General features: G+C 39.8%; 2 protein-coding genes across 6 annotated transcripts in view; one reads left to right on the top strand and one right to left on the bottom strand.

Moving 5' to 3' along the window:
* Positions 1 to 17,754, top strand: part of pappa2 (pappalysin 2) — a 74,826-nt gene extending 57,072 nt beyond the window's left edge. Inside the window, exons 24-27 of the mRNA XM_069164652.1 lie at positions 285 to 406; positions 4,878 to 4,949; positions 14,247 to 14,345; positions 17,387 to 17,754. Coding sequence (XP_069020753.1) covers positions 285 to 406; positions 4,878 to 4,949; positions 14,247 to 14,345; positions 17,387 to 17,512 — 419 coding nt within the window. The 3' untranslated portion in view covers positions 17,513 to 17,754. The remainder of the gene's footprint in view (positions 1 to 284; positions 407 to 4,877; positions 4,950 to 14,246; positions 14,346 to 17,386) is intronic.
* A 1,953-nt stretch (positions 17,755 to 19,707) lies between these two features.
* astn1 (astrotactin 1) overlaps positions 19,708 to 24,172 on the bottom strand; it is a 397,274-nt gene continuing 392,809 nt past the window's right edge. For all 5 annotated transcript variants that reach the window (XM_069164339.1, XM_069164341.1, XM_069164342.1 and 2 more), the window contains one exon: positions 19,708 to 22,531. In XM_069164339.1, the coding sequence (XP_069020440.1) occupies positions 22,294 to 22,531 (238 nt within the window). In that variant the 3' untranslated portion in view covers positions 19,708 to 22,293. The remainder of the gene's footprint in view (positions 22,532 to 24,172) is intronic.

Genomic DNA, 24,172 nt, shown 5'->3' with positions numbered 1-24,172 from the left:
GAACGTGTCGTTTCTGTAGGGACACACATGAAATAAAACAGCATGTAAAACATGACATGACATGACAAAGAGATTCCTGGGAACTTAAACCTACAGACAGACTTTCAGTGCATACACACATACACACACACATTAAAGGTTGACAGACGGCAGCGTAGTCAGAAGTAATGAGGTGTTTTTTTCTCATTTGTTTTACAAAATAAATTTAGCTGATAATAATAAGGATTGGAGTTAAGTGTTTTTTTTATTTTGTGTTTGATTTTTTCCCCCCGTTTTCTTTGCAGGTGCTGCATGCTACCCAACATGCATTGTGTCTTTGGACATGGATCTGCATGACCCGGTGGTTCTGCCCAACGGCACTACAGCTGACTCTTTGAAGCACTGGACGCTGCCTACTAAAGTCCAGGTGAGATGTTACAACAGTTCTATTCTCAAATTACTCAGAACCAATAAAGTTATTGTTTCTGAGTTCAGATATACTGTCGGCAATTCAGGTAATCTGCGTATACGTATATTGAAATTTTACCAAAATATATTTAGAAAACTCTTCGGTTAACTTTTATTCAATAAGCAGAACTAAAAACCAACAACACATTTCCACTCCACAAACTGAAAGGTAAAAACAGCAGCCAAGCAAGGGGCCTGTTTTTTATGACAGTTAAAAAAGCCACAAATCTACTGGTCTCTTCTTCTACTCACTGAAATTTGTTGCAGACTAATGATTTTGTCCTTTTATAACAGCGACTTTAATGCCTTAGGTTTGTCAAATGTTTTATGAAAACTGCTGTAAACGATAACACCAATGTTTTATGTACTTTACATTTCTGCTCGCTGTCTCCGACACCATAAGTTTGTCGATCCATCGACTGCGTCTTACCACGTGTCTACAGATAAAGTGGAGCTAGAGCAGCGAGTGAACCGCGTTCAGCTACAGTGATGAGTGTAGGTCACCCGTGTCTTAAAAGTGCTAAGTGCCTAATAAACAGTGGCTGTGGGCCCCGGGGATGTGGCTATGCGGATGTGGCTATGTGGCTATTGCTCGTGGGACATGCAGGCCGTTATGGCAGCAGTGTAGACTGTACTGAAGCCTTTTGTTCTGTCAGACTTGCACTAAACAGACGACTCAAAAGTGCAACTGAAACGCTTTCTGTCTAGACACGAGGTTAGATTGTCATTGTCCTCTGGGTAACTCCGGCTGTTTGGTATTGTTTGATGAAGTTGGGAGACTTGACAGAGACTAAATGGTCGAATTTGAAGCTGCAGATGCTGGAATGTCATGATATTTAACCCCAATCCAAATCCAATGAGCAAGTAATACATGATTCGGTTTTCTGTCCTACCTGAGGCTTGTTGTCGGACTTTATATAATTTAACTTTTCACTTTTTCACAGGCTTAACAGAAATCTAAGTTATTAATGGGTTGAGTTTCAAATCGAAAATCAGCAAAGTAACCCTTTAAATTTCAGCAACTGTTGAACTGTTGTTCTTTTAACATGTTTCTATGTCAACATGCTGTTGCAGATGACAAATGTAAGTCAGGTATGTAAAGTTTGTTAATATTAGGCATCTTAAAATGCACATTATTTACTACTGGCTGCTTAAATGCAGTTTGAGATGTCATTGAACTGAATCAGTCTTGAAAACATTATCTCAATAAATATAGTTTTATACTTCCATGTCCTTTTGATCCAGTTTATTAAAATGTGGATTTTAGAGGGGACATCCTGAACAAATCACCTTCCTAAACTGTTTCTAAGCTGTTTCATGTTGCATGTTAAAGCTTGATCTGGTGAAAAATGAGATAGCTGGATTGATCTGAATCATCTCAACTGAGTGAGGGATTGTGGTTCTGCTACCATTTGGAAACTCTTGGCAGGTATTATAAAACAGTTGTTGTTTTGCTCACTTGCTGCCATGCGACTCGTCCAGGGCGCAGTGAAAGCTGATCTATGGACAAACAGAGCTGAGATTTTTACACAAAAACACCCATCAGAATGAATAATGCATCCAAACATCTGTTGCAACAGCGTGGAGTAAACTGAGCTCCTGCTCCAGACACACTCACCTTTACTGATAAGCTCACAGCTAATATGTGGGACAGTCGAAATACCCCCCCAAAAAAATGAGTTTTTACTGCAGGACATGTTGCAATAAAAAGCACTTAACCTCACTTTGTTAGTTACTTGTTATCTTTGGAAATCATATGGAAATCCCTGACCTCTTATGTCTCCTGAATCTGAGTGTCGCTTATATTCCTCTGACAGTTTTTCTGTTCTTCGATTGCTTGATTTGGATTTCAAGCTTCTTTTTTTTTTTTTTAAATGAACAAATGCACACCCTGGTGTATTCTTCAATTAACTTTGTTGTCTATATGTTATATGTACATTGTCCACAGGTCTTCAAGATTGGACAAATATGTGTATATGAGTAGACAGAGGAGTGTCAGCAATATAAGAACCAGGTTGACAATACACCATGAATATAGATTAGTCTAATGGGTTTGAGGGATATAAAGGAAGTTGCCATGAAGTCAGTAATTGAGCTGCTTTCTTTAGCATATACTGTATTTGTTTCTATTTGTCTATCACTATTAAAAGTATTCTCAATTAGCTATCAACAGTCTGTAGTGCAGCTGTGGATGTACAGCAGCTATCAACCTAAAAAAAACTACAAAGTTGGTAATTTGTAGGCAATTAAACAATGTGTGCCTTTTTTATACAGTGTATGAATGTTTATTTGCAATGGAAAAAGAAAACAACAAGTCATGCTGCCATAAAAACAATATGTGGAACATGTCTTCATGTTAAGATTTTACTGAGTTTTGACTCCAAGGAGGCCAAAACTTTTTATCTAAAAATTGCTGCTCACATTTCCACCTCTGCATCCGCCTCCCAGATGGAAACCACTCAGATAAGACCTAGTGGTGTGGGATCGGATAGATGGAGGGAGATAATGACTTTTAATTTTGCTTTACGTGAATTTAACTACATGGTTATAGTAGTAGTTGTAACACCAGAGTCATGAGCTTATTTTTATATAAAGGCTTATAATGTTATCCATTTTTATACTGGAGATTAATCAACATATTCACATTAAAAAAAAAAAAAAAATTCTGGACTTAGGTGACATTTCCTTGAATCAACTGAAGTGATCTGCCACAGTCTATAGAAAACTGCCAATACATGACTAAATCAAATGAAGTAAACTTTAAAACTCGACAATTGATATAATATGCTAGTTTCAATTTCTAGTTTAAAATGATTGATGATTTCAAATGAGAGACTGAGAATGCATAAAAATGAATCCCTCTGTCAAATAGCAGCTGACATTTTTTCAATTGATGTGTTCAAATGTGTTTCATATCAGTTATTTGATTGGATTATTGGCAAGATAAAATCTTCTGGAGAATTCTAGAAAAACATTTGTATTCCCTCCTGCGCCAGCAGAGCAAAATCCACATCATGTGGATGTGAGTGTGCGTTCGTTATCATTCAAGTGTTTTTGCTTTCCTGGAAATCACAGGCCGATAGCAGCAGTAAAGGTCCCAGCTGACGTCAAGCCTTTTAGGACTTACACACATCTCTCACACACACACAGTGTATATGAGTGACCATGAAAAAAACTTCTCGGAATGTCAGATCTTGGGTCGGACTTACAGCGCTGTTGTTTGGTTTTAAAGGTGGGTCAAGTTACGCAATATCATATCTCAGGAATCGCTTCTACGTTCATGCTGTTGCAAACATTGCTCCGGTTTCGCCTTACTTTTGGGTGGTCAGCCAGCCAGCCAATTAATCTGCCCTTGCCAAGGTCGAATAGTTGGACCGAGTTCTGGTTATTTACGACATATCTCTGACGCTGCCTTGCGATTTCGAAGCATTGTGTTATCTCAAATACCTCAGAATCAGGTCTCCATCGCCAAGTCAGGCTGCATAGGAAATCACAGGGGAGGATCCACTTTCTCTGTCCATAATTGTTAGTCAATCACCTGTCTACAAACAACCTTGTAAATTCTTGGGGTCAAATAAATGACAGAAAACCACAGCCTCACCCAAATTTCACCACAAAATTTAGATTTTTTTTTTTTGCATCCACCTAAGTTAAATAAAATGACTATTTTTTCCTCCATCTCAAAATTTTCTTGCATAACAAACACATAAAAAGGCAACAAACTGTCGTAATATATTGCATATGTCCACAAAAACAATAGATCTATGCTTCTAATCAGAATGAATGCAAGATGTGGTTTTATTCATGTCATAGCGACTATCTGCAAAAATGTAACTGTATTGTGCGTATGACGTCAGGATGGTAATTCCATGTTTTTTTCATTAAAATCCTAAATGTTAATCACACAGTGGCGACACAGAAAGTTGAGACCCAAAGTTATTTTTTTAAGTAAACAGCAATTTACAAAACGCCCCACAAAGTCAGAATTCCTGAGACTATCTCAAAATCCATAATTTACATTAAAAAACATATAATTTTAAGTCTCCAAATTATGTACACATATCCAAATTCCATTTTTAGTTTGTACAGCAAAGCTACCTTTAAAGAAAACCTTTACAAAAAAAAAAAACTCTCCTGCTTGTCAACAGATGAGTAACAGAGTGACACTTTTTCATCAAACAGCAAAATAATCAGATTGGTGGTTTTATATTCCAATCTTAATTCAGAAACTCACTGGTCTCTTTTTGGGGAGGCTGGTATAAACCTCCATCTATAGCAATGTACAAATCAATAGTTCTACCTAAAGCTTACAAAAATTCCTCCATCAATGTTTTCGTGACTGAATGTCATACGTGGCACACTCAGTGATCATCCATTTTACTGTGGCTACATTACATAACCTGACATCTTTATGTGCTTTTTTTTCCCAGAGCATAGTCTGCACCGGGCTGATGAGGTGGTACCCTGACCCTCAGCACATCCACTGCATCCAGTCATGTGAGGTAAGAGAAAAAACAGATAAGCAGCCCTGCATCAAACACAGAGGTCAGGACGTACTGTTTTCTCTGATCTGATAGTTTCCCCATGAAGCCAACACAGGAGGAAAATACTGTTCCATCCAGACATCAGTCTCACCCAGCTCTTTCGAACTGTCAGCTGAGTGAGTGTGTATTTTACTTGTGACTGATAGTGCATTTGGCCAAAGAGCAGGAACTTATTTGCAGCAGCTGAAAGTGCCTGAGTTCAAAGACGTTGGTTAACAGGACTCCATTTATCTTTTATGTTATACATTTGGTGACTTCCATGATACACAGCAGTCTTTGGTGTAGGTATAAGAGTAGTTCTGTTCTTACATCTATTGTCTCATTTGTGCTATGAAAGCGCCGAGGTCATGCTCTGTTTGGCTTTTATATTCTATTAACATTGAGATAGGAAATACTTCATCCTTAAAACAATTACACCATTTCTGGGCATAACTATCAAATTTACTGCTATAGCCAGACTTTTCCAGTAATATCCAACATGAAGCAAAACATGCTATATCCCTGTTGTCATCACTACTCAAGATACCAGAGCCAGTGTGCAACGTTCTTCACATTTATGACAAATCTCAGGCAGAAACTGATATTCTCACACTTGACAAGAATTCCTTTCAAATATGTCCAAAGAACGATTTTTTTCCAGCGATCTTGGCATTGCCAAACAGTGTTATGTTTGCCAAGCCTAACGGATTATCTGATAAAGGAAAATAAATTAATCACTGGATTATGTTTGATTGAGATTAATTATTTAGGCTGACACAATGCTTTTAGATCTTACTGCTTAGTTTAAAAACAGTCTACCATAGTGTGTGCTGGAAGTCTTTACAAAGGGAGTCAAATAGATTCCTGAGTAACAAAATATATTTTCTGGGGAATTTATGTGTATTTGATAGGAAAATGCTATTTTTTATTAGAAATCAACAGCTGGATATGAGGAGTAGTTCGCTGTAAATGTTCTACTGAGACAGGTCATATGAGGTAGAACCACACTACGATAGAAAAGATTAGTACTGGTGCTTGTAATGGGCTTAAAATAAAAGATTTTCCTTGCAAAACAAACAGAACAAAGAAATACTGTTGGAAGTCTAAAGTCTGCTCAGGAAAAAAATGGGCTATGCCAAACATCATGTTTCATAAATCAGCTCAATGTTGACCTACCTATCTACCGACCGACTGGTCTGTCCGTCCGTCCATCCATCTTTCTATCTGTCCATCTCTATATACTGTATATCTATATATCTGTCTATCTATCTATCTATCTATCTATCTATCTATCTATCTGTCTGTCTGTCTGTCTGTCTGTCTGTCTGTCTGTCTGTCTGTCTGTCTGTCTGTCTGTCTGTCTGCCTGCCTGCCTGCCTGCCTGCCTGCCTGCCTGCCTGCCTGCCTGCCTGCCTGCCTGCCTGCCTATCTATCTATCTATCTATCTATCTATCTATCTATCTATCTATCTATCTATCTATCTATCTATCTATCTATCTATCTATCTATCTATCTATCTATCTATCTAAGATGTACAACACTGTACAATAAAATGACAAAAGTGTTACCCACTCATATATTCACTAAAGCGCCAACATCTGCTCAAAATATCCTCTTTATCACAACTTTTTTGGATTTTTCATTCATGCTGCACCAGACGGAATATCAGACTATATCGTGCTATAATTACATTGCACTCAGTCACTGTGTTTAAGTTATTTGATTTACTCTATGATGTAGCGACAGTGGGTTACATCTACCCACTGTCTTGTATAGCATTTTTGGTGCCCTCTAGTTTGTATCATAAACGAAAGCTACTTTATTCTGCCATTTAACAGCCATCTCAGCTCAGTAATATTTCAGCAGTGACAGTAAATCACCTAAAATCATAAACCCAGATAGTTTCTATTTGGCTTTCATCTGCTGGGTTCAGAAAAGGCTGGAACTACTGATGGAACACATAAACTGTTGATGTCTCATGGTATTAAAATATTCTTCCTACCTGCCAGCACTACATTTTCCCCTTCCACCTTCCCGTGAATGTTGCTAGGCAAAACAGTTGCTTATAACCCAGTCCTCCATGACAACACTGTAAATTATACCAGACCACATGTGCTGCATATATGCAATGCCAGATCTCATCCAGATGCCATTGCTCCCTCTCTTTCTCTTACCGTGCCTCTGTTTCCATTCTTTCTTAAAACCAGGTTGACAATTTAATAGCCAGCACAGACATCTTATCAGCCTCCATACAGCTGTCAGACTGAGACAATCCTCTGTGTTGGTTTTTATCTTCCTTTTAGCCCCAGAAGAGAGTTACAAAACAGACAAAATACCTGCTAGAAGGGTCTTCACTGCATAATAAAATGTTTGCTGGACCAACAAGAACAATGAATGAAATCAAAGTGTGTATCAGCAAACCAATTAGATGCATTGATTCATTACAGAATGCTGTCTAGTAGCTTGTCAAACTTAACGGAGTTACAATTAAGTATTACATTAATAATTAAGAAAGAAGGATTAAGGGTATTAATAAAGGATATTTGAGTGTTTATATGACAATAGCGCCGCAACAGAAGATTGGCCTCTAACCCCTGTCACACACGTCACCCCTGAACTTCTGGCTGACTGACTGCTGTTTTGTCTGTCAACACCTGGTGTGAATTCAGTAGCAAAACCTCTTAAGGCTGAAGGAATGTTGTTTTTTGCTCCATAAATGATTCAATTTCCTTTCATTTACTCTGAAACACACACTGTAATTGTTTATTTTAAGACAAACTCAACAAAGCAAAGCAAAGTAAACAAATGCATCCCTTGAGCAAAGGTTGCCAGATGCAGGTTTTGTTTTTGGTAAATTTACAATATGTTGAATTAAAGATGTTCATGTTGACTTCCACCTGTTTTCAACAATTACTGTAGTCTAATTTTCAGTGTCAGTACACTGAGTAGGCCAATGTGCTTTGCCAAAGTAACATCTTCCAGTTGTTCCTGGACCTGAACCTCACTGTGTTTGTAGTGAAAAGCATCTCTCCAGCAGGTTCTGGGTAATCTATTATTCTATACTTTTGTAGCCAATGTAAGAACATTTCTGCCTTGAATTAGTTCTCAAAATATTCTTTACGTAAAAACAGCCACTGATTTACCAGGTACTACGGTGCGTATCCCATAATATCATCACGATTGTACAATCCCCAGACCAAAACTACATCCACCATTAATACTTCCCTTGAACTCAAGCAGCCACTAACAATGACGTCACCCATTGGTTTGTAAACTGCAGTTCTGAAGACTCAAATTTGGCATTTCAATCGTCGCCATTTTGCTGTTTTAAAGCCCAAAGTGACCATATTTGAACGAGCTGGGTAGGAGCAAGGGTATCTAATGTGATCTGATTGAAAACCAAGGGCACTATGCCCGCCCACTTATAACAGAATCCTGACTGCACCACAGGCCTGTCAATCAAACAGACATGCCCCCAAACGTACCGCTTTTTGAGACCTAATATCTAATTATTGATGGGATTATTTTCAGATTGATTGCCAGAAAACAAGTTAGTGACTTTAATGAATGATTGCAAATTAAAATGATGACCATTATAACTTTTTGAAAAAAATAATTGACTTTGTATTTCATGAGCTATGGAGCCAAAGGCTTTTTGGAGCCAACCCCTAGCAGCCCTTGGTTGTATTGCACTTCATGGCACTTCCGCATTGTCCTCACTTGTCAGAGCCGGAAGTTATGTCCACTTTTACATACAGTCTATTCTGTAAATTCCCAAACTGTTTTACTGTTTAAAAGTAAAAACACTGAGTCATATGGAGAAAAGAAAAGAAGAAACTTCACACTCCCCCAAATGTTTTTCCGAGAGTTCTGGGCAAGAAGGGTAAATCGGGTGAAGGGCGCACAACTTGATAAAATATCTGCTATTAAAAGAATGATATAGATACTTGGTAGGAAGTAAAAACAAAAAACAAAATTATATTGCTGTTTGACAGAGGAGTATTCATAACTGTGTTTTATAATCTGATGAAGAGCTTGGCAGGTGCTGATGACAGCGCATGCTCCTCTTGAAATACCCAGCTTTCAGAGATAGAGTATTTATATAAGCAAGGTGTGGGGTTGGCTGCTGCTGCTCTGTGCGTCTGTCTCTTTTACACTGATTTGAAGGGAGTTGCTGTATAAAGATAATGCACAAACCAGCTGACCTTTTAATTATGCACAGGGGACTCTGCTGTGCAGCAACTCTTGCTGCTTTAATACTTTGCATGGCTCTGCGCATTTTGTTTGAGTAAGTTACATACAGCCTGGAAGGATGTGTAAATACTAATTAACCTTAACATGAGCACTGGCCTTAAAATGAACCTCACGTGGGCAAAGTTTAGGGTCTGCTCCTTTTAAGAGTTTTCAGCAAGGAGCTGATGTGTGTGATGTGCAGATAAATGTCAACCTTGGAAATCTTAACATTTCAAATAAAACTTGCCCGGAGGCTTTGTAAGTCTGTATCATGCACGTCTGCTTTTGACTACAAAGGTAATTCAAGATTTACTTACAAGTAGTGATTTCGGTGAAGCATCTGGTGAAATTGCTGTTAAAGTATTTACTCCAAAGCAGAACGATTAAATAGATTTATTTTTGCCACAGCCATTTAGTTGGGAAAGGCAAGGGGATTCGTCTAGGAGGGAGTTCTTTGAAGTGAAGAGAAAACAGCAGAAATCTTCTCAGCAGCTGCTCTCTCCCCCTGCACAGGTTAGCTAAAGCCCAAGTCTTTGAAATGACTCCATCAGCTTATTGGAGAGAGCCAAAAGTATCTTTGGCACCTGCCGCTTATTTTCATATTGTTGGCACTTCAATGAAGCCAACTTTAATAGAAAACATTAAAAAGGCTTTTATCATGACGTGTTTAAGATTCTAAGTAAGTTAAATTCAAAAGATTTTCATGCCACCCCAGTTTCTCTAGAAAGACTCTCCCGCTGGCCAAAGCAGTGCAATAAAAAGTTTAAGGAATTACCATTAACAGGTATTCTAAGTAACATGAAGCATACTTAAACAGTCATCAAATGACACTTGTCTCCTATATTTATCCTAGTTTAGGTTAAAGGTCAGATAATGAATTTGTAAAAGTAAACTATTGAATGAATCTTTGATCAGCCCGACTTTCATTAAACTTGGTGGCAGAGTGTGGAATGGGCCAAGGAAGTACCATAGACTGTATATAAAAGTGAACGTAGCTTTCGGGTCTGACAAATGAGGCCAAAGCAAAAGTGACATAAAGTGGAACACCACCGAGGGCTCCTAAAAAGCTCTGGCTCTACAGACTCCCATTCAACTTCTCTCATGAAATACAAAGTCAATACAATTTTTCCTCAAGTCTTCTTGTTATTAGTTTTTGGTGGTCCATCTGAAAATAATTCCATCATTAATTAGATATAAGGCCTCATAGTGGTATTATTTCAGGGCGTGTCTTTTTGATCAACAGGTTTGTGGTGCAGTCAGGGTTTCACTTTAGGGGTAGTAGTGTTCTCGGGTTACCAATCAGACCAAGTTAGACCCAGCTTGCTGTTTTGGAGCTTTAAAACAGACCGTCCGAAATGCCAAACTTTTGAGGCTTCAGAACGGCAGTCACAAACCAACAATTCAATTTCAATTCAACTTTATTTATATAGCGCCAAATCACAACATAGGTTATTTCGTGGCACTTAACACATTAAAGTCCTTACAGCAAGACTTTACAAGATTATACAGAGAAACCCAACAATTCAACAATTCCCACATAAGCTGGGAGGGAAAAAACTCCCTTTAAGGGAGAAAAACCTCCAACAGAGGGAAGGAAAAACTCCCTCTTAACAGGAAGAAACCTCCGACAGAACCAGGCTCAGGGGTGGGCGGCCATCTGCCTCGACCGGTTGGGGTGAGAGGAGAGCAGAGAGAGAAAAGGACAGCATAGAGATAGAAGAGAAGAACTGTTGGTGGAGACGACAAGCGCAGGACAGAGACATGCAGCTCCATGACGGGACATATGAAAAAGAAAGAACAGAAACTATGCGAGCGAAGGAACTGAATGGAGACAACAGACAATAAGAAGAAACTATGGGAGAGAAAAGGATGGTGAGGTACGAGTCAGTTAAAGAGTAGGAGGAAAGAAAAGAAGCTCAGCATGTAACGAGGTCCCCCAGCAGCCTCGGCCTATAACAGCATAACTAAGGGTTGGTTCAGGTCTACCTGAGCCAGCCCTAACTATAGGCTTTATCAAAAAGGAACATTTTGAGTCTAATCTTAATGCTAGAGAGGGTTTCTGCCCCTCGAACACAAACTGGGAGCTGGTTCCACAGGGGAGGAGCCTGAAAACTGAAGCTTATGTGGGAATTGTCTACTTCTGTAAGCTCTGGGAACCACAAGTAGACCAGCGTACTGAGAGCGAAGTGCTCTGCTAGGATTATATGGTTCTATAAGATCTCTAAGATATGATGGAGCCTGGTCATGTAGGGCTTTGTAAGTCATCAAGAGAATTTTAAATTCTATTTTTGATTTAACAGGAAGCCAGTGAAGTGAAGCTAAAACTGGAGAAATATGATCTCTCTTGCTAAATCCCGTCAGTACTCTTTCTGCAGCATTTTGGATCAGCTGCAAGGTTTTTAATGAGTAATTTGGACATCCTAACAGCAAGGAATTACAATAATCTAGCCTAGAAGTAACAAACGCATGAATGAGTTTTTCTGCGTCACGCTGAGGAAGGACTTTCCTGATTTTATTAATATTACGTAGATGAAAGAAGGCAGTTCTGGAGATTTGCTTTATATGGTGTCTAAAGGACAAATCCTCATCAAAGATGACTCCAAGATTCCTCACAGTTTTGCTGGAGGCCAAGACAGCGTCATCTAGAGTAACTAAGTGATTACAGAAAGAGTTTCTGAGGTGTTTAGGACCAAGTACAATAACTTCCGTTTTGTCTGAATTTAGAAGCAGGAAGTTTTTGGTCATCCAGACCTTTATGTCTGTTAGACAAGCTTCAAGTTTTACTAACTGATTAGTTTCATTTGGTTTTATGGAAAGATATAGCTGAGTGTCATCTGCATAACAATGGGAGTTTATGCAGTGCTTCCTCATGACATCTCCTAATGGAAGCATGTACAAAGTAAAAAGTATCGGGCCGAACACTGAGCCTTGTGGAACTCCATAACTAACTCTTGTTTGTCTGGAAGATTCATTGTTGACATGGACAAACTGGAATCTATCTGATAAGTAGGATTTGAACCAGTCTAATGCAGTTCCTTTAATCCTCGTAATGTCTTCTAAACTCTGTAATAAGATCGTATGATCAATCGTATCAAAAGCAGCGCTGAGGTCTAGAAGAACAAGTACAGAGATGAGTCCATTATCTGAGGCTAATACAAGGTCGTTAGTAACTTTCACCAGTGATGTTTCTGTGCTATGATTAACTCTAAAGCCTGACTGAAAATCTTCAAACAGATCATTCCTTTGTAAATGATCAAAAAGTTGATTTGCAACAACTTTTTCAAGGATTTTAGAAATAAACGTCAGGTTGGAAATTGGTCTGTAGTTTCCTAAACAGGTGACAACAATTGTATCATCACCTCAGTTGTTATAGAAACATATATCCAGACATATATAGTGGTTGTAGTTGCAGATTTGCATAGTGGACTGTTGATCTTGGTGGAGGATTGCACTCTCAGTGTCCTTCAGAATGAATCTAAAAGTGAAAGCCATTTTTCTTTGTGCAGCAGGTCTCAGGTCAGTTCCTAAGCACCATAGTTAGCCACATTAACCACTTACCTACTCTGTGGCTACATTACTGGGTTTATCGGATTTGTTCTCTCTGTGATGTTTAGCTACACCTCAAAGGTTTAATAGTGGAACCCACTATAAAGATCTACTTACTACGGCCGGGACAATATGCTTATTTCTCAATTTGATGCTATCATGATGCTTGAGTGCCGATTTTATATGTATTGTAATTTTCAAGCGTGGGTGATTCTTATCTTATCTTACTGTCCATGTTAAGAAGAAATGCAAGAGGGACTCTGGCTTGGAGATATCTGAGGATGATTGTAATGATATTAGGGAAGGTCAAGGTAAGACACGAGATCCAGGCGAGAGATCTGCTAGGAGAACATACTTAGACCGAGAAATTTATACAGGAACAGGGTGAATGTTGGAGGCAGAGTGGTAAGTCCATGGCACCCTTTCTGAAAAGACAGAAAGAATAAGGAACATCTCCTCGCAGGAAGACTGATCTGCAATTGTCAACAAGTTAAACTATGTACATGGAAATATTGTCTTTTTCTTTGTATAATCAATATATAAAACACTGGGGAATGCATACCCCATTAAATCCAAGTACTCTTAAGTGCTAATAGGAAGTAACCTACTGTTTATGGTAATGTTTTGTACTATTGTGTGGTCAATACCAACCCATCTTTTAACCTGATAAAAATATTTCCCAGAAGGTTCAGTTGTGTTGTCCAACAACAGACGACAGACAAATTATTGTAACGTGTTGCAGAGCTCGTGACGGATATCGAACTGATTAATCCACATGACTGTAAATCTACTTCAGCATTTAAAGCCTAACTTAGATTCTTCCCATTAACCAAATATACAAACAAACCATTATAATTCTTAAACATGCCTATCCAGGGTATTGCTAAATGATAACTAGGCTAAGATAATCATGTTTCACATCTCACATATTCCATAGCAAACAGAGAAATGCAAAGACGTCATCATCGAATAATAAAATGTTATAACTGTGTTTAATGTAGGAGGCCATCTTTAACTGTCAGTGTTTAACTGCAGGCTGCTTTGCATCAACAATCAACATCGTGGTGATTTACTTCACCTACTTGGGGAGGTACTTTGCTGAGTAAATATTGTATTTATAGGCCTGCATGTGCATTGAATTAAAGACCAATTTATTCAATGAACAGAAGTGTTCATCTCTTAGTGGTTTCCACTTTGTAAGTGTTGTCAGAGCTGCCACACAACAGACTTCCTGCTATGACTGAATATGCAACTTAAATTGGACTTGGATTATTCTGTTTATTTTAATTTGTTTTATGAACATTTGTTCTAAACAACTTAATCGTGTTACAATAAGTGTCACTTACTGAAAATCTGATTTCTGGGAAGACGTTGAGTCATATTTCTTTCTTTCATACTTTCATGCTGTATGAGGTAAAATTACCAGTTGGGGGGGGGGGGGGGGGGTGATTAATACTCAACCAACAACACTGTTTCTTGTTTGGAACTTGTGTCCAGCCTTTCGGAGGGGACGGTTGGTGTGACACCATCAACAACAGGGCCTACTGCCAGTATGACGGAGGAGACTGCTGCCCATCCACACTCTCCACCAGAAAGGTACACAAACAGACATTTCCAGTGCTTCGCCTCCTGTCGGAAAACAGAGATTGATTTCCAACACGTTTATACCATCAGCTTTTTGTGTTTTACAATGAAAATAGAATGTTGGGGTTAGTTTTAAATATCTAACTTACAATTTCAGTCCACTTTGTTTAAAAAGTGTTATTTGACTCACATCTTGCAATCGAAATAGAGCTTAGAAGCTGCAGCCAGAATCTTCCTGTTTACAGTTGTAGAAATCTGTCTCTGTTGGCCTGAGCGCTGCGCCGCTACGCAGGAGACTTCCACTAAGCAAACAAACACAGATCCCTGCTAGTTTTCCCCTCTTTCCTGTTAACGACTTCACCTATTTAGTCTCCCTCATCTCTACTTAAAACAACAGAGGAGACTTGTGTCCTCTAGTTTTTCCACTCAGATGGTAAATAACCAGGTTTTCATCACTCTGCTGCCATACATGCTCATATTAAACCATCGCTACACTGCAGAGGCAAACTACTATAAGAGTGAGGCATCAAAACATGTGGACGTAACACAGCAGAAGTGAATAAATGGTGGCGTCATCCAATTCATCTTATTTTAAAGCGTTTTTCTTAATGGAGATATATTTCAGATTCACAGTGTGATGTAGACCTTCAATCGAATTGCATTTTGAAATGAAACGTTCTAATGCAGGGCGAATCAATTTAAAGGCATGTTGGCTGTCTTAGTGTTTATCCATCTTAACATACTCTCCCCGATGACCGCTTGTTTGTGCTCGCTACAAGATGCAAATGTATCACATTACACTAATTGCCCTAAATGATTGCTGGGTGGCTAAGAGGAATGGTGTGAATAATAATGAGCAGGTCAGCCGCCGGTGGAAGCCAGGCCACTCATTCCCTCTACCCGATTCTATGAAAACACATCCTTTCTTCTATTTTTCTGTGCTTTCATGAGAAACTGCTCTCCCAATGCGGACATTTAGGAAGTGACCCCACCCCCAACCCCCCAACCCCCCAACCCCCATGCAATATACCCTATTTGGCTACTGTACAGCCACATATTCATGACTCTCCTTCAGGGGGCCCTGCCTATTAATTCCTATAACTTACAGTTGGCCGAGCCTCCGCTGTCTCCTTCATGTCCGCAGCACGCCATGACTCACTCGCAGTTACTTCCTAAATGGGGAAGGAGTTCAGCGAGTCTGTAGCTGCCGTCATAATAAATGAGCTGCCAGACTGCCACTAACTGCTCTTTTACGGGGCCGGGGGGAGGTGGAGGAGGAGGGTACAAGTGTGGGAGCAGCGAGGTGTCTGACGGTCTGCGGTTTACTCGGCCACTGTAAAACAGCAGCGAGGCGAGCGGGGGTCGTTTGGAGGAAGTGAACTAAACCGCCGCGAGAGTCAGCATCCTGACTGCCATCGTGGCTCCAGCGGGCTGATGGAGCGGGTGGGAGGTGGGGGGTTAGTAATGAATGATTAGTGGGCCTCTTAACACAACTCTCTGTTTCTATGTAGCTCGACTAATGCAGGTGTAGGGAATTGCAGGTTTTTAACACAGCCTGACCCACATCACATATTTCCTCTGCTGCTATACAAGAAGTAAAGCGGCTTCAGGATGCTGAAGAGGGCAGAGAAATTCTCACCTTCCTCTGCGACTAACACGGACACATTACAAATCCAGCAAGATAACGCACCTGTATCTGAACTACATCAAATATTTGAATCAATATTCATTTCTATTCGTGTCTGGATGGGTCTTTTGGGTCCAACTGCCTCCTTTTTATGGAGCTCAGGCTGCATTGGATTTATTTAAAGGGGTAAGTGCAGCGTTGACAAGGGAGGAGGGATACAGGAGAGATGATTCAGGTGGGATTCACTCATGGGTCAACAGGGAAATACTGCCTGTGTTTGAATGTGTTGCAGTAAACAGCGGGAGACAACTTGGCTTTTGTTCTTGCGGTTGAAGCAAAAATGAGCCTTTTCTCTCCTTCCAAAGGTTGTTAGAAAGCATCGGAGGTGGAGTATTCTTTGGCTTTCTCAGTGCCTCCATCAATGAATCAAGATAAAGCTGTTGGGGAAACATTTAATCGCCGCGCCAGCTCCTCGTAAATGGGTCTGCTGGCGTTTTAAGAGAAGCCGGGCTTTCTGCAGCTCGTTGAGAGCCCTCGGAGAAACCTTTTACCCAGCCATCAACCCTGTTTCCATCGGCTGCAATCAGCAGCGAAGGCCGACAAGCTGCTACCTCCCACTCTCCTTCTCGCCTTGCTTGCCGTCATCCTTATTTTCTTTCTCTGCCTTTCTTTCTCTCTGTCTTCCTCTCAATGCTTCTCTCCAGGAGCGAATGTTTACATTTCTTGCAACAGACTGCTTCACGGGGCACCAGAGTTTATTTTGCAACCTGTGGTGATGGCTCGCTTCCTAGACAAGAGCTGGCAGCCGCTTGTTGTTGATTCTTAACATGTGTTCATCCGTTCACCTCCACGCGCCCCCCCTTCCCCCCTCCCCTTCCCCTCTCTGAAGACACTCAAGGTTTTCTCGCCATTCAAAGGCCACGTTGAACCATTTGACTTGAGCTTTATCGGTCTCCGGGGGGCCGTTGGCGCTCTCTTTGAAACTGTGAGGAAATGCAGCAAGTACTGAGGGGTACTTACCTTTCTGCACAAACACAATGCCGCGAGGTCAGTTCAAGCAAATGTATTCTTTATTGTCTGTTTTTGCCATTCAAAGTTGTGCTCTTTGCTACAGTTGAAATGTAACAACCCCACTGGGAGGCCTTCTCAGTGACTCTGCTCTCACTGCTAGTCCTGATGTCACCGTTCTGCAGACTCTTTTCTTTTCATATGCTGGTCGTGGATTTCATCAGATCTCACAAACAACTCGTCTCAACCAAACCAATGGGATGTGTGTTTTCTTGGTTTAGATATTAAAAATGACATCCGCACCATACACCCTGAGAAGTCCCATCTCGTGCTTTTCTTTGAGTCCAGCCACAGATTGAAAGACATTTAAGTGGGTCTGGGAAGCCCAGCGCTAAATTTCCTGTTTATTTACTGACAGGTCATTCCTTTTGGGGCAGACTGCAATCAGGAGGAGTGTACTTGTCGTGATCCGGACGCCGAGGAGAACAAGAGCAAAGCCACGCACTTGGAAGGAGGAGGTGGAGCCGGAGGAGGAATGCAATAAGATGGAGGGATGAAAGACGCTGAACTTGTGTTAAACGCAGTCAAACCACAGAACATACACCACAACAAACAAACACAAAATATCAGATTTTAACATTTTACAATGCAAAGAATGTGATTGAAGTCAGACTTCATAGATTAAAAGCCCATTTTTATATCATCAAAACTGATGTTACTGTTAAATTGCATTAAACATGAGTCATGTTGGTTTAAAAAAAAAAAAAAAAAAAAAAAAAAAAATTTGTCCAGCTAAAAAACATCCGCACATGGATGTCATGTTTTCTTCCCCTGTTTACAAGTTAAAGGTTATCTTCAGTTGAATTTGTGGAAGAGCAGAAAAAATGTATTAAAAAAACCCCGAGCTGTACTTCAGAAAGGATTAAACAGTTTATGCTCAAGAGCCAAGTCATCATAATTGGATCAAATCACTATTGTAGAAGGACTCAAGTACATTTCTGGACTTGATTAGTGTTGCGATAGAGAAACCAAAAGAACTGGCTGTACATGCACAGTCCTCCCAGAAGGAGCTACTGAGGAGAAATATTAGTATTACATTATCCATAATTCAGTCATGCTGAAGACAAAACACAGACTCGTCGATGTTTCTCTCTCTTATAATGAACACCAAACCGGTCGCCCAATGACTAATCAACATGGAATGAGGACTCAAATGTAAATCAGATGAGCAAAGATAAAAAGGTGTCTATGTTTCTGTTCCACTACACAGAAATATCTCCTCAAAAACCCAATCCCCACTGTCCTCATGGCAGACTAAACAACTCCTCCCTAATGCCACCATCCATCCCACAAACAACATGTAGCTGTTAGGACTGCAAGAGGATACATATCTGTAAAGACTAACATGTATAGATAATATATTTGGATCACCTAACATATCTACTAGATCTAGTCACACAAGTCAATACTCTATTTATATTACGACTCAAGTAACACAAACATGTATCTGTACCGCACACACATGCACAAAGCTTCCCAAAAGAGAAAAAAAAAACATGTCATGATGTCAGATATTATAAATAATTACACCTAAATCTAAATGGAAGGTCAGTAACATGAAATATTGACTGTTAAATGTGAACACTGTGTCAAAATTGCTGTCCTAAGAAATGTAACACAAACAAACAAAAAAAGGACAATGCTTTTGGGAAGTGTGAGCATCTTTCACTCTACACAGACTTCTGTTTGCATGTGTGTACAAGAGGAAGGTTCTGGAGTTCAATTAACCACAAATGATGAAGTATCCCATCACAATGTTGTATCTATAAAAGTGTAATCATGTTCTTTGTGATATTTTACAGTACTTTATACTCTGAAATAAATAGAAACTTTATATCGACCTGTATAAACAGGCTTCTTATTTGGTTTATGTTCATTCACATAGGACGCGTGTTTGGCAGGTTTCTTTGGACAAATGTTAAATCAGCTGGTTTGACAGTACACACACACACACACACACACACACACACACACACACACACACACACACACACACACACACACACACACACACACGAGATCATATTTCCATCAATTTTGAGGGACATTACATTGACTTATTGTTATTTCCTGGTGTCTTACTCTCTCTTTAACCATAACCACAAACCGAAACTGGACTTTACACTGATCTGAAAGTCTTCACTCTAAAATGTGATGATACACAGGAGGTAGTAACATGTTACTACCACCAGCTGTTTTTCAATTGCCAATGAACGAAAGGAGGCGGAGAAGAACACGTTTCTACCAGGCTCCGGTGAAACTTGTGTCGCCCTGTGATATTAGATGTACAAACAAACAGTAGAAACATGCAAAGACTGCTACAGCTGACAAAAGATTCTGTGGACAGCAACAAATTCAAACAAAAATGGGGTGCAGGGCAAACTGTTGGGTAAATTTAGCAGATCATAAATCTACTACAACAACGAAATGTTCATGTTAACAGATGTCATGAAACAAGTCTCATGGTATTGTACAGCCTGAGTTTATGACATGAATGGGGGGCTCTCTACCGCTGTCTGATCAGAGTAACAACAAAAGCCTCAGTAGCTGCTGCCACAGCAACTTGCCTGCATGTGATACATGAGTATGAATATTTTGCATGCACAGATGAATTAATGCAGGACCAATTAGAGATAAAAACCTCTTTAGGAAACTCAGAAAAATTTCAAAACAGTCACATTTCATAATATATCCTTTATTGTTCTTGGAAGTAGCAAAGATCAAAGTGAAAAAGTTGAGTTTATGATGCCACATACAGTTTAGACAGTATATCATGCAGATTGTAGACGGCTGCTTCACATGTTTCTCAAAGGTCAAATGAATCTCCATTTTGTTGCTTTATTTCCTTTATCTTCAGTTCTGCTTCATGACTAAAGTCCAAGTTCCAGCTAGCAGTGGGTGACATCTTCAGTTCCCAATCAACCCTTCAGCTCTTTACCTTAAAACCAGAATCAGTGCATCATACTGCAGAGACTACGATACATATTACAGTACAATATTGTATCTACTACAGCACATGTAAATGTTGTAAAATATCATTTATATACAGAAGTCAAACACTGTACTGTGCTATAATGTAATGCATTTCTCAGATACTTGCTGCCTATACAGAAATCTACAAGCGGTCAGTTTTAGTATTCACATATGAGGTTTGTTAAAAAGTAACAGTTAATGTACATTTCTTTGACATCAATCTCCAACATGGCCACTGCACAGAGATAAAATAACATTTCAAATGAAGTCAAATAAAAGTAAAAACAATAGACACTTCTGATTAATGGATTTTACAAAAAGAGCTTTTTAAAGACATATTATTCCATGAAGTTTAAACATACAGAGGCAATTGAAAACATTAAGTTACTGTTAAGTCGCAGCTTTAGTACAGAGTTCTCACTTTTAACGCATTCAGTGGTTAGATTCTTCTTCTGTTTTTTGAATGACGTGAGAGATTTAAAATGAAAAAATACTGTCAAATTGTTTTGGCAGGTTCCACTGATGGATCTCTACAGATGTAGAGAACATGAATGAACTGATGTTTCTGTGGTGCCCGGTATCTAGTACAGCTCCTTTACAACAACCTCATTTCTAAATGCAAACTATCAACACTACATTCAGCAGGTTATATCACTAAAACGTTTGATGAAGCTCTGTACAGTGTTCCTTTTGAACGTCTATACTACTAAAATAACTCCCAGCAGACCATTCTCTGTTATCTACATAGATTTACCTTCATTCTGCGCACATGCGACCTCTCCTTCTCTATAGAAACACACAAACTTTGTAAAATACTGACTTTTTTTCTGGAGCACAACTCCTTCAGTATTTTGCATTGAATTAACTTTTTACCATTTTCGAATGACAAAAGAAAAAAAAAATCATTCATTCAAAATCTGATCAGTGTGAAGTAATAGTGGAAAACTGTATGTATTCATGAAAATAACACCACGCAACTAAGCAGTCAATACCAGAACTGTTCACAGCTGAAGAGATACTTGATGTTCGTGCTGCAGTTTTTCACAATAAATGTGTATCAGAAGCTGTAAAATAATTATATGCAGCAGTGGTTGGCAGTTGCCATTCAAACTGAAGCTACAATGAGGAATGTAGGGGACTTGTAGGTAAACTTTACAGGAAACTGACTTCAGGTTCAGGTCAAAGACACAACTAACTGCGTCCAAGCTGCTTACAGCCACCATCACTGACGGTTTTTTTTTGACATAAGGAGTCGCCTTATGTAATATTTCCACAAGATGTCTAAAGATATGAGTACGTTTGGATTTCAACTGGCCAAAAGGAGCTGATGTGTAACCTTTCATGTCCCAGATCTGAACTTTTAATACCTGACTGATGTTAGATGAAAGTAGGTTTTCCTGTCTGACTGACAGATTATAATTATCCAACAAAGGGTTAAAACAAAACTCTTTCATTCTGTCTCAAATATTTAAAATGGACATTATTCAAGCCCAACAAAAAAAGAGAGTGAAATAAAATGCATGTTCTAATGTTTATTTACATGTTTAGTTCATGTAACAATCAAATCAAAATCATGAAAATATGTTCAGCTTTTATCATCGTTATGTTCTTTTTTTATTTGTTTGGTGTCACATCAAATACAATATCAAGATAAACCTGGGGGAACCTCAGTCTTTACGGCTCAAGTTGTGTTTTAAAAGGTGCTCTGATTTTTCAAAAAGCTCCAAAAAATATATTAGACCAATTTTGATTTTGTATTAATTTTGAGTTTCAGGCTGTGTAGGTCTCTCCATTCCTGCCTTGCAATATTTCAAACTTAATACTAACAACAAATATTCAAATTTAGACACATCATTTCTACCACTTTACCTTGATTTTGAACCTGCAGCTGCTTCAGTCCATAAATTTGTAACGTTTATCAAAGACAATGTTTACCATCACTATGCAGCCGTACACAGCAGTGAAGACTGATCAAAGTCACGAACCATTTTACTGTCAAGCTTCTGTTGAACGTTTTAAGACTGCTTCGACTTTCATTCATCATGGAAAGGGAGGACGTGACCTCAACACAGCTTTAGTTTATTATATAATTATTGAAAAGACATGAACATTAGCCTACATACGTTCGGTGGTGCCAGTAAAGTAAAGATAAAAAGAGTAAATGGCATTTCAAATGATGTGTAGCATATGAGATCATAAATGTATATTGTTAACAGAAATTATTTTGAAACCTGCATTTTATTTGTTCTTTTGCTGGATTTTACAAATCTTTCCAACTGACAGCCCTGACCTTTAGAGCTCCTTGGGCTCGCCGTAGTCGTTATACATGACAGTGAGCGTCTGCTCGTCGCAGGCCTTGTGTACGTCCTGACCCATGTCTGACCAGTTCAGCCCAAAAACCTTGGTGTCGGTGTAACGGCAGGACAGGAACTTGAGCGACATCCTGCGAAGACCGATCTTGGGCTCCTGGAGGAGGCCTTTACACCACGGGGAGAGCTCGTCTAGCTGGGAGAGGATGAGGCCGGCCTTCCTGTTGGAACAGACGAACCAGGATTAAAGAGGGTTTGCAGAGGTTTTAAACACCTTGATGACATTCATAAACTTGTTGGGGAGAAACCAAACACAGATGAAGCTTAAGAAATATACACAGTCACATCTTAGTACAGGTTGTGGACAATTCAGAAACAACCGGTATCATCTAGTCTACTGTAGTTTCTTCACAGGCCCGGGGTGCATTTGCATTCACACTGCTAAACGAATGTGGCCATCTGCACCTTACCACCTATTGTACGTGGTCCCAGCAGATCGGATCTCATTGCGACCCGGTTGCATTCACACCTGTCCTTTTAGCCGATCACCTTTGATCCAATCACCCAGGACGCATGTTAATGCCTGGTGTGATCAGCCGCGTCACATAGGAAGTCATCCAAATACCATAGGGGAGCAGGTGAGGACAAAACATCACTGCAGCTGAGAGAAATGTTTGACATCAAACTGTGATTACATTGCGATGCTGAAGTGGGTAGGTTTTTCAACCAGACCCCAAAGGCAGCCTCATCTCTTATACAGCTTTTTTTTGGAAAGGTTTTCAGAAATAGCTTATATCCTCGAAGTCAAGCAGCAAGTCAGCAAGCAGGAAATGCAGAGAACAGTGGGAAACATTTGCTGCCAAGCAGCTGAAGGAAGGTGGGATCTCAGTGTTGATGCACATTAGCCACTAGATACATTTGACTGTCTGCAGTCCATAAATCACACTGAGGCTCTGCTGTTGTTTTAGAGTGACATCGCTGTATGACAGAACCTCAAACCGAGCCATCCACTGCTGCTTCCTGTCTGCAGCAGTGTCGGTGCACAGTTACTGACACATTCCAACTTTGACCCACAGCACACAGTGGCTGCTGAAGGTCTGGGTAGGAATGACGACACTAAAACAGTGGAAAAAATGAATGGATGAAGAAATGAATGGCCGTGGCAAGTGAGGAGCTGGTCCTGTGGAAGAAAATAGGCTAATGGACAGCTCCAATAGCACGGAAAGACACAGGAGACACTATGAAATGCTTGAACTTGTCCTTTGGCCAAACCAGGCCAGCTGAAATATCACCTCCACCAGTAACATGATGCACAGAGCTCACATAAATACATCTCATAGGGACACTGAGTGCAATAAATAACCATTAAGCCTGATGCAGCCAGATTTGGCCCATTCTAGTGAAACCTCGTCAAGTGTTTGCCTAAAGTCAGAAAATGGCAGTGGGAGAAGATTTCATTCATTCCACACACAGTTTCTCCTCCTTTTTCAGCCAAACCAGCACTTCTACAGCACAGTGTCCCCGTCCTGCCAAGCCACAAGTCTGCTGGACGCAGCAGAGTCACCAGAGCCACAGCACATTACGCTGATGAACTGATGACACGTCAGAGCATCCAGAACACACAGTCAATCTGCATCAGTTAAAGGAGACTAATCAAATACTGATGTAGTGAACGAAGAGCGTACGTCGAGTTAGACTGTTTTTATCTGCTCAAAGCTGCAAATGTCTTTGCAAAATGAGAAGGTGAAAGCAAACCAAACCACATTTCACTAATCATCCCAAGCACTCACCTGGTTTTTGTGATGAAGGTCGGATGCTGCATTGATGATGATGATGATGATGATGATGATGATGATGATTGT

The sequence above is a fragment of the Embiotoca jacksoni genome, unplaced genomic scaffold, assembly GCF_022577435.1.
Source record: "Embiotoca jacksoni isolate LCO1_2020_lvr unplaced genomic scaffold, fEmbJac1.0.p SCAF_31, whole genome shotgun sequence".
Lineage (NCBI taxonomy): Eukaryota > Metazoa > Chordata > Actinopteri > Embiotocidae > Embiotoca > Embiotoca jacksoni.
The sequence above is the reverse complement of the archived record's forward strand: the minus strand, read 5'-3'. Positions and strand labels throughout refer to the sequence as shown.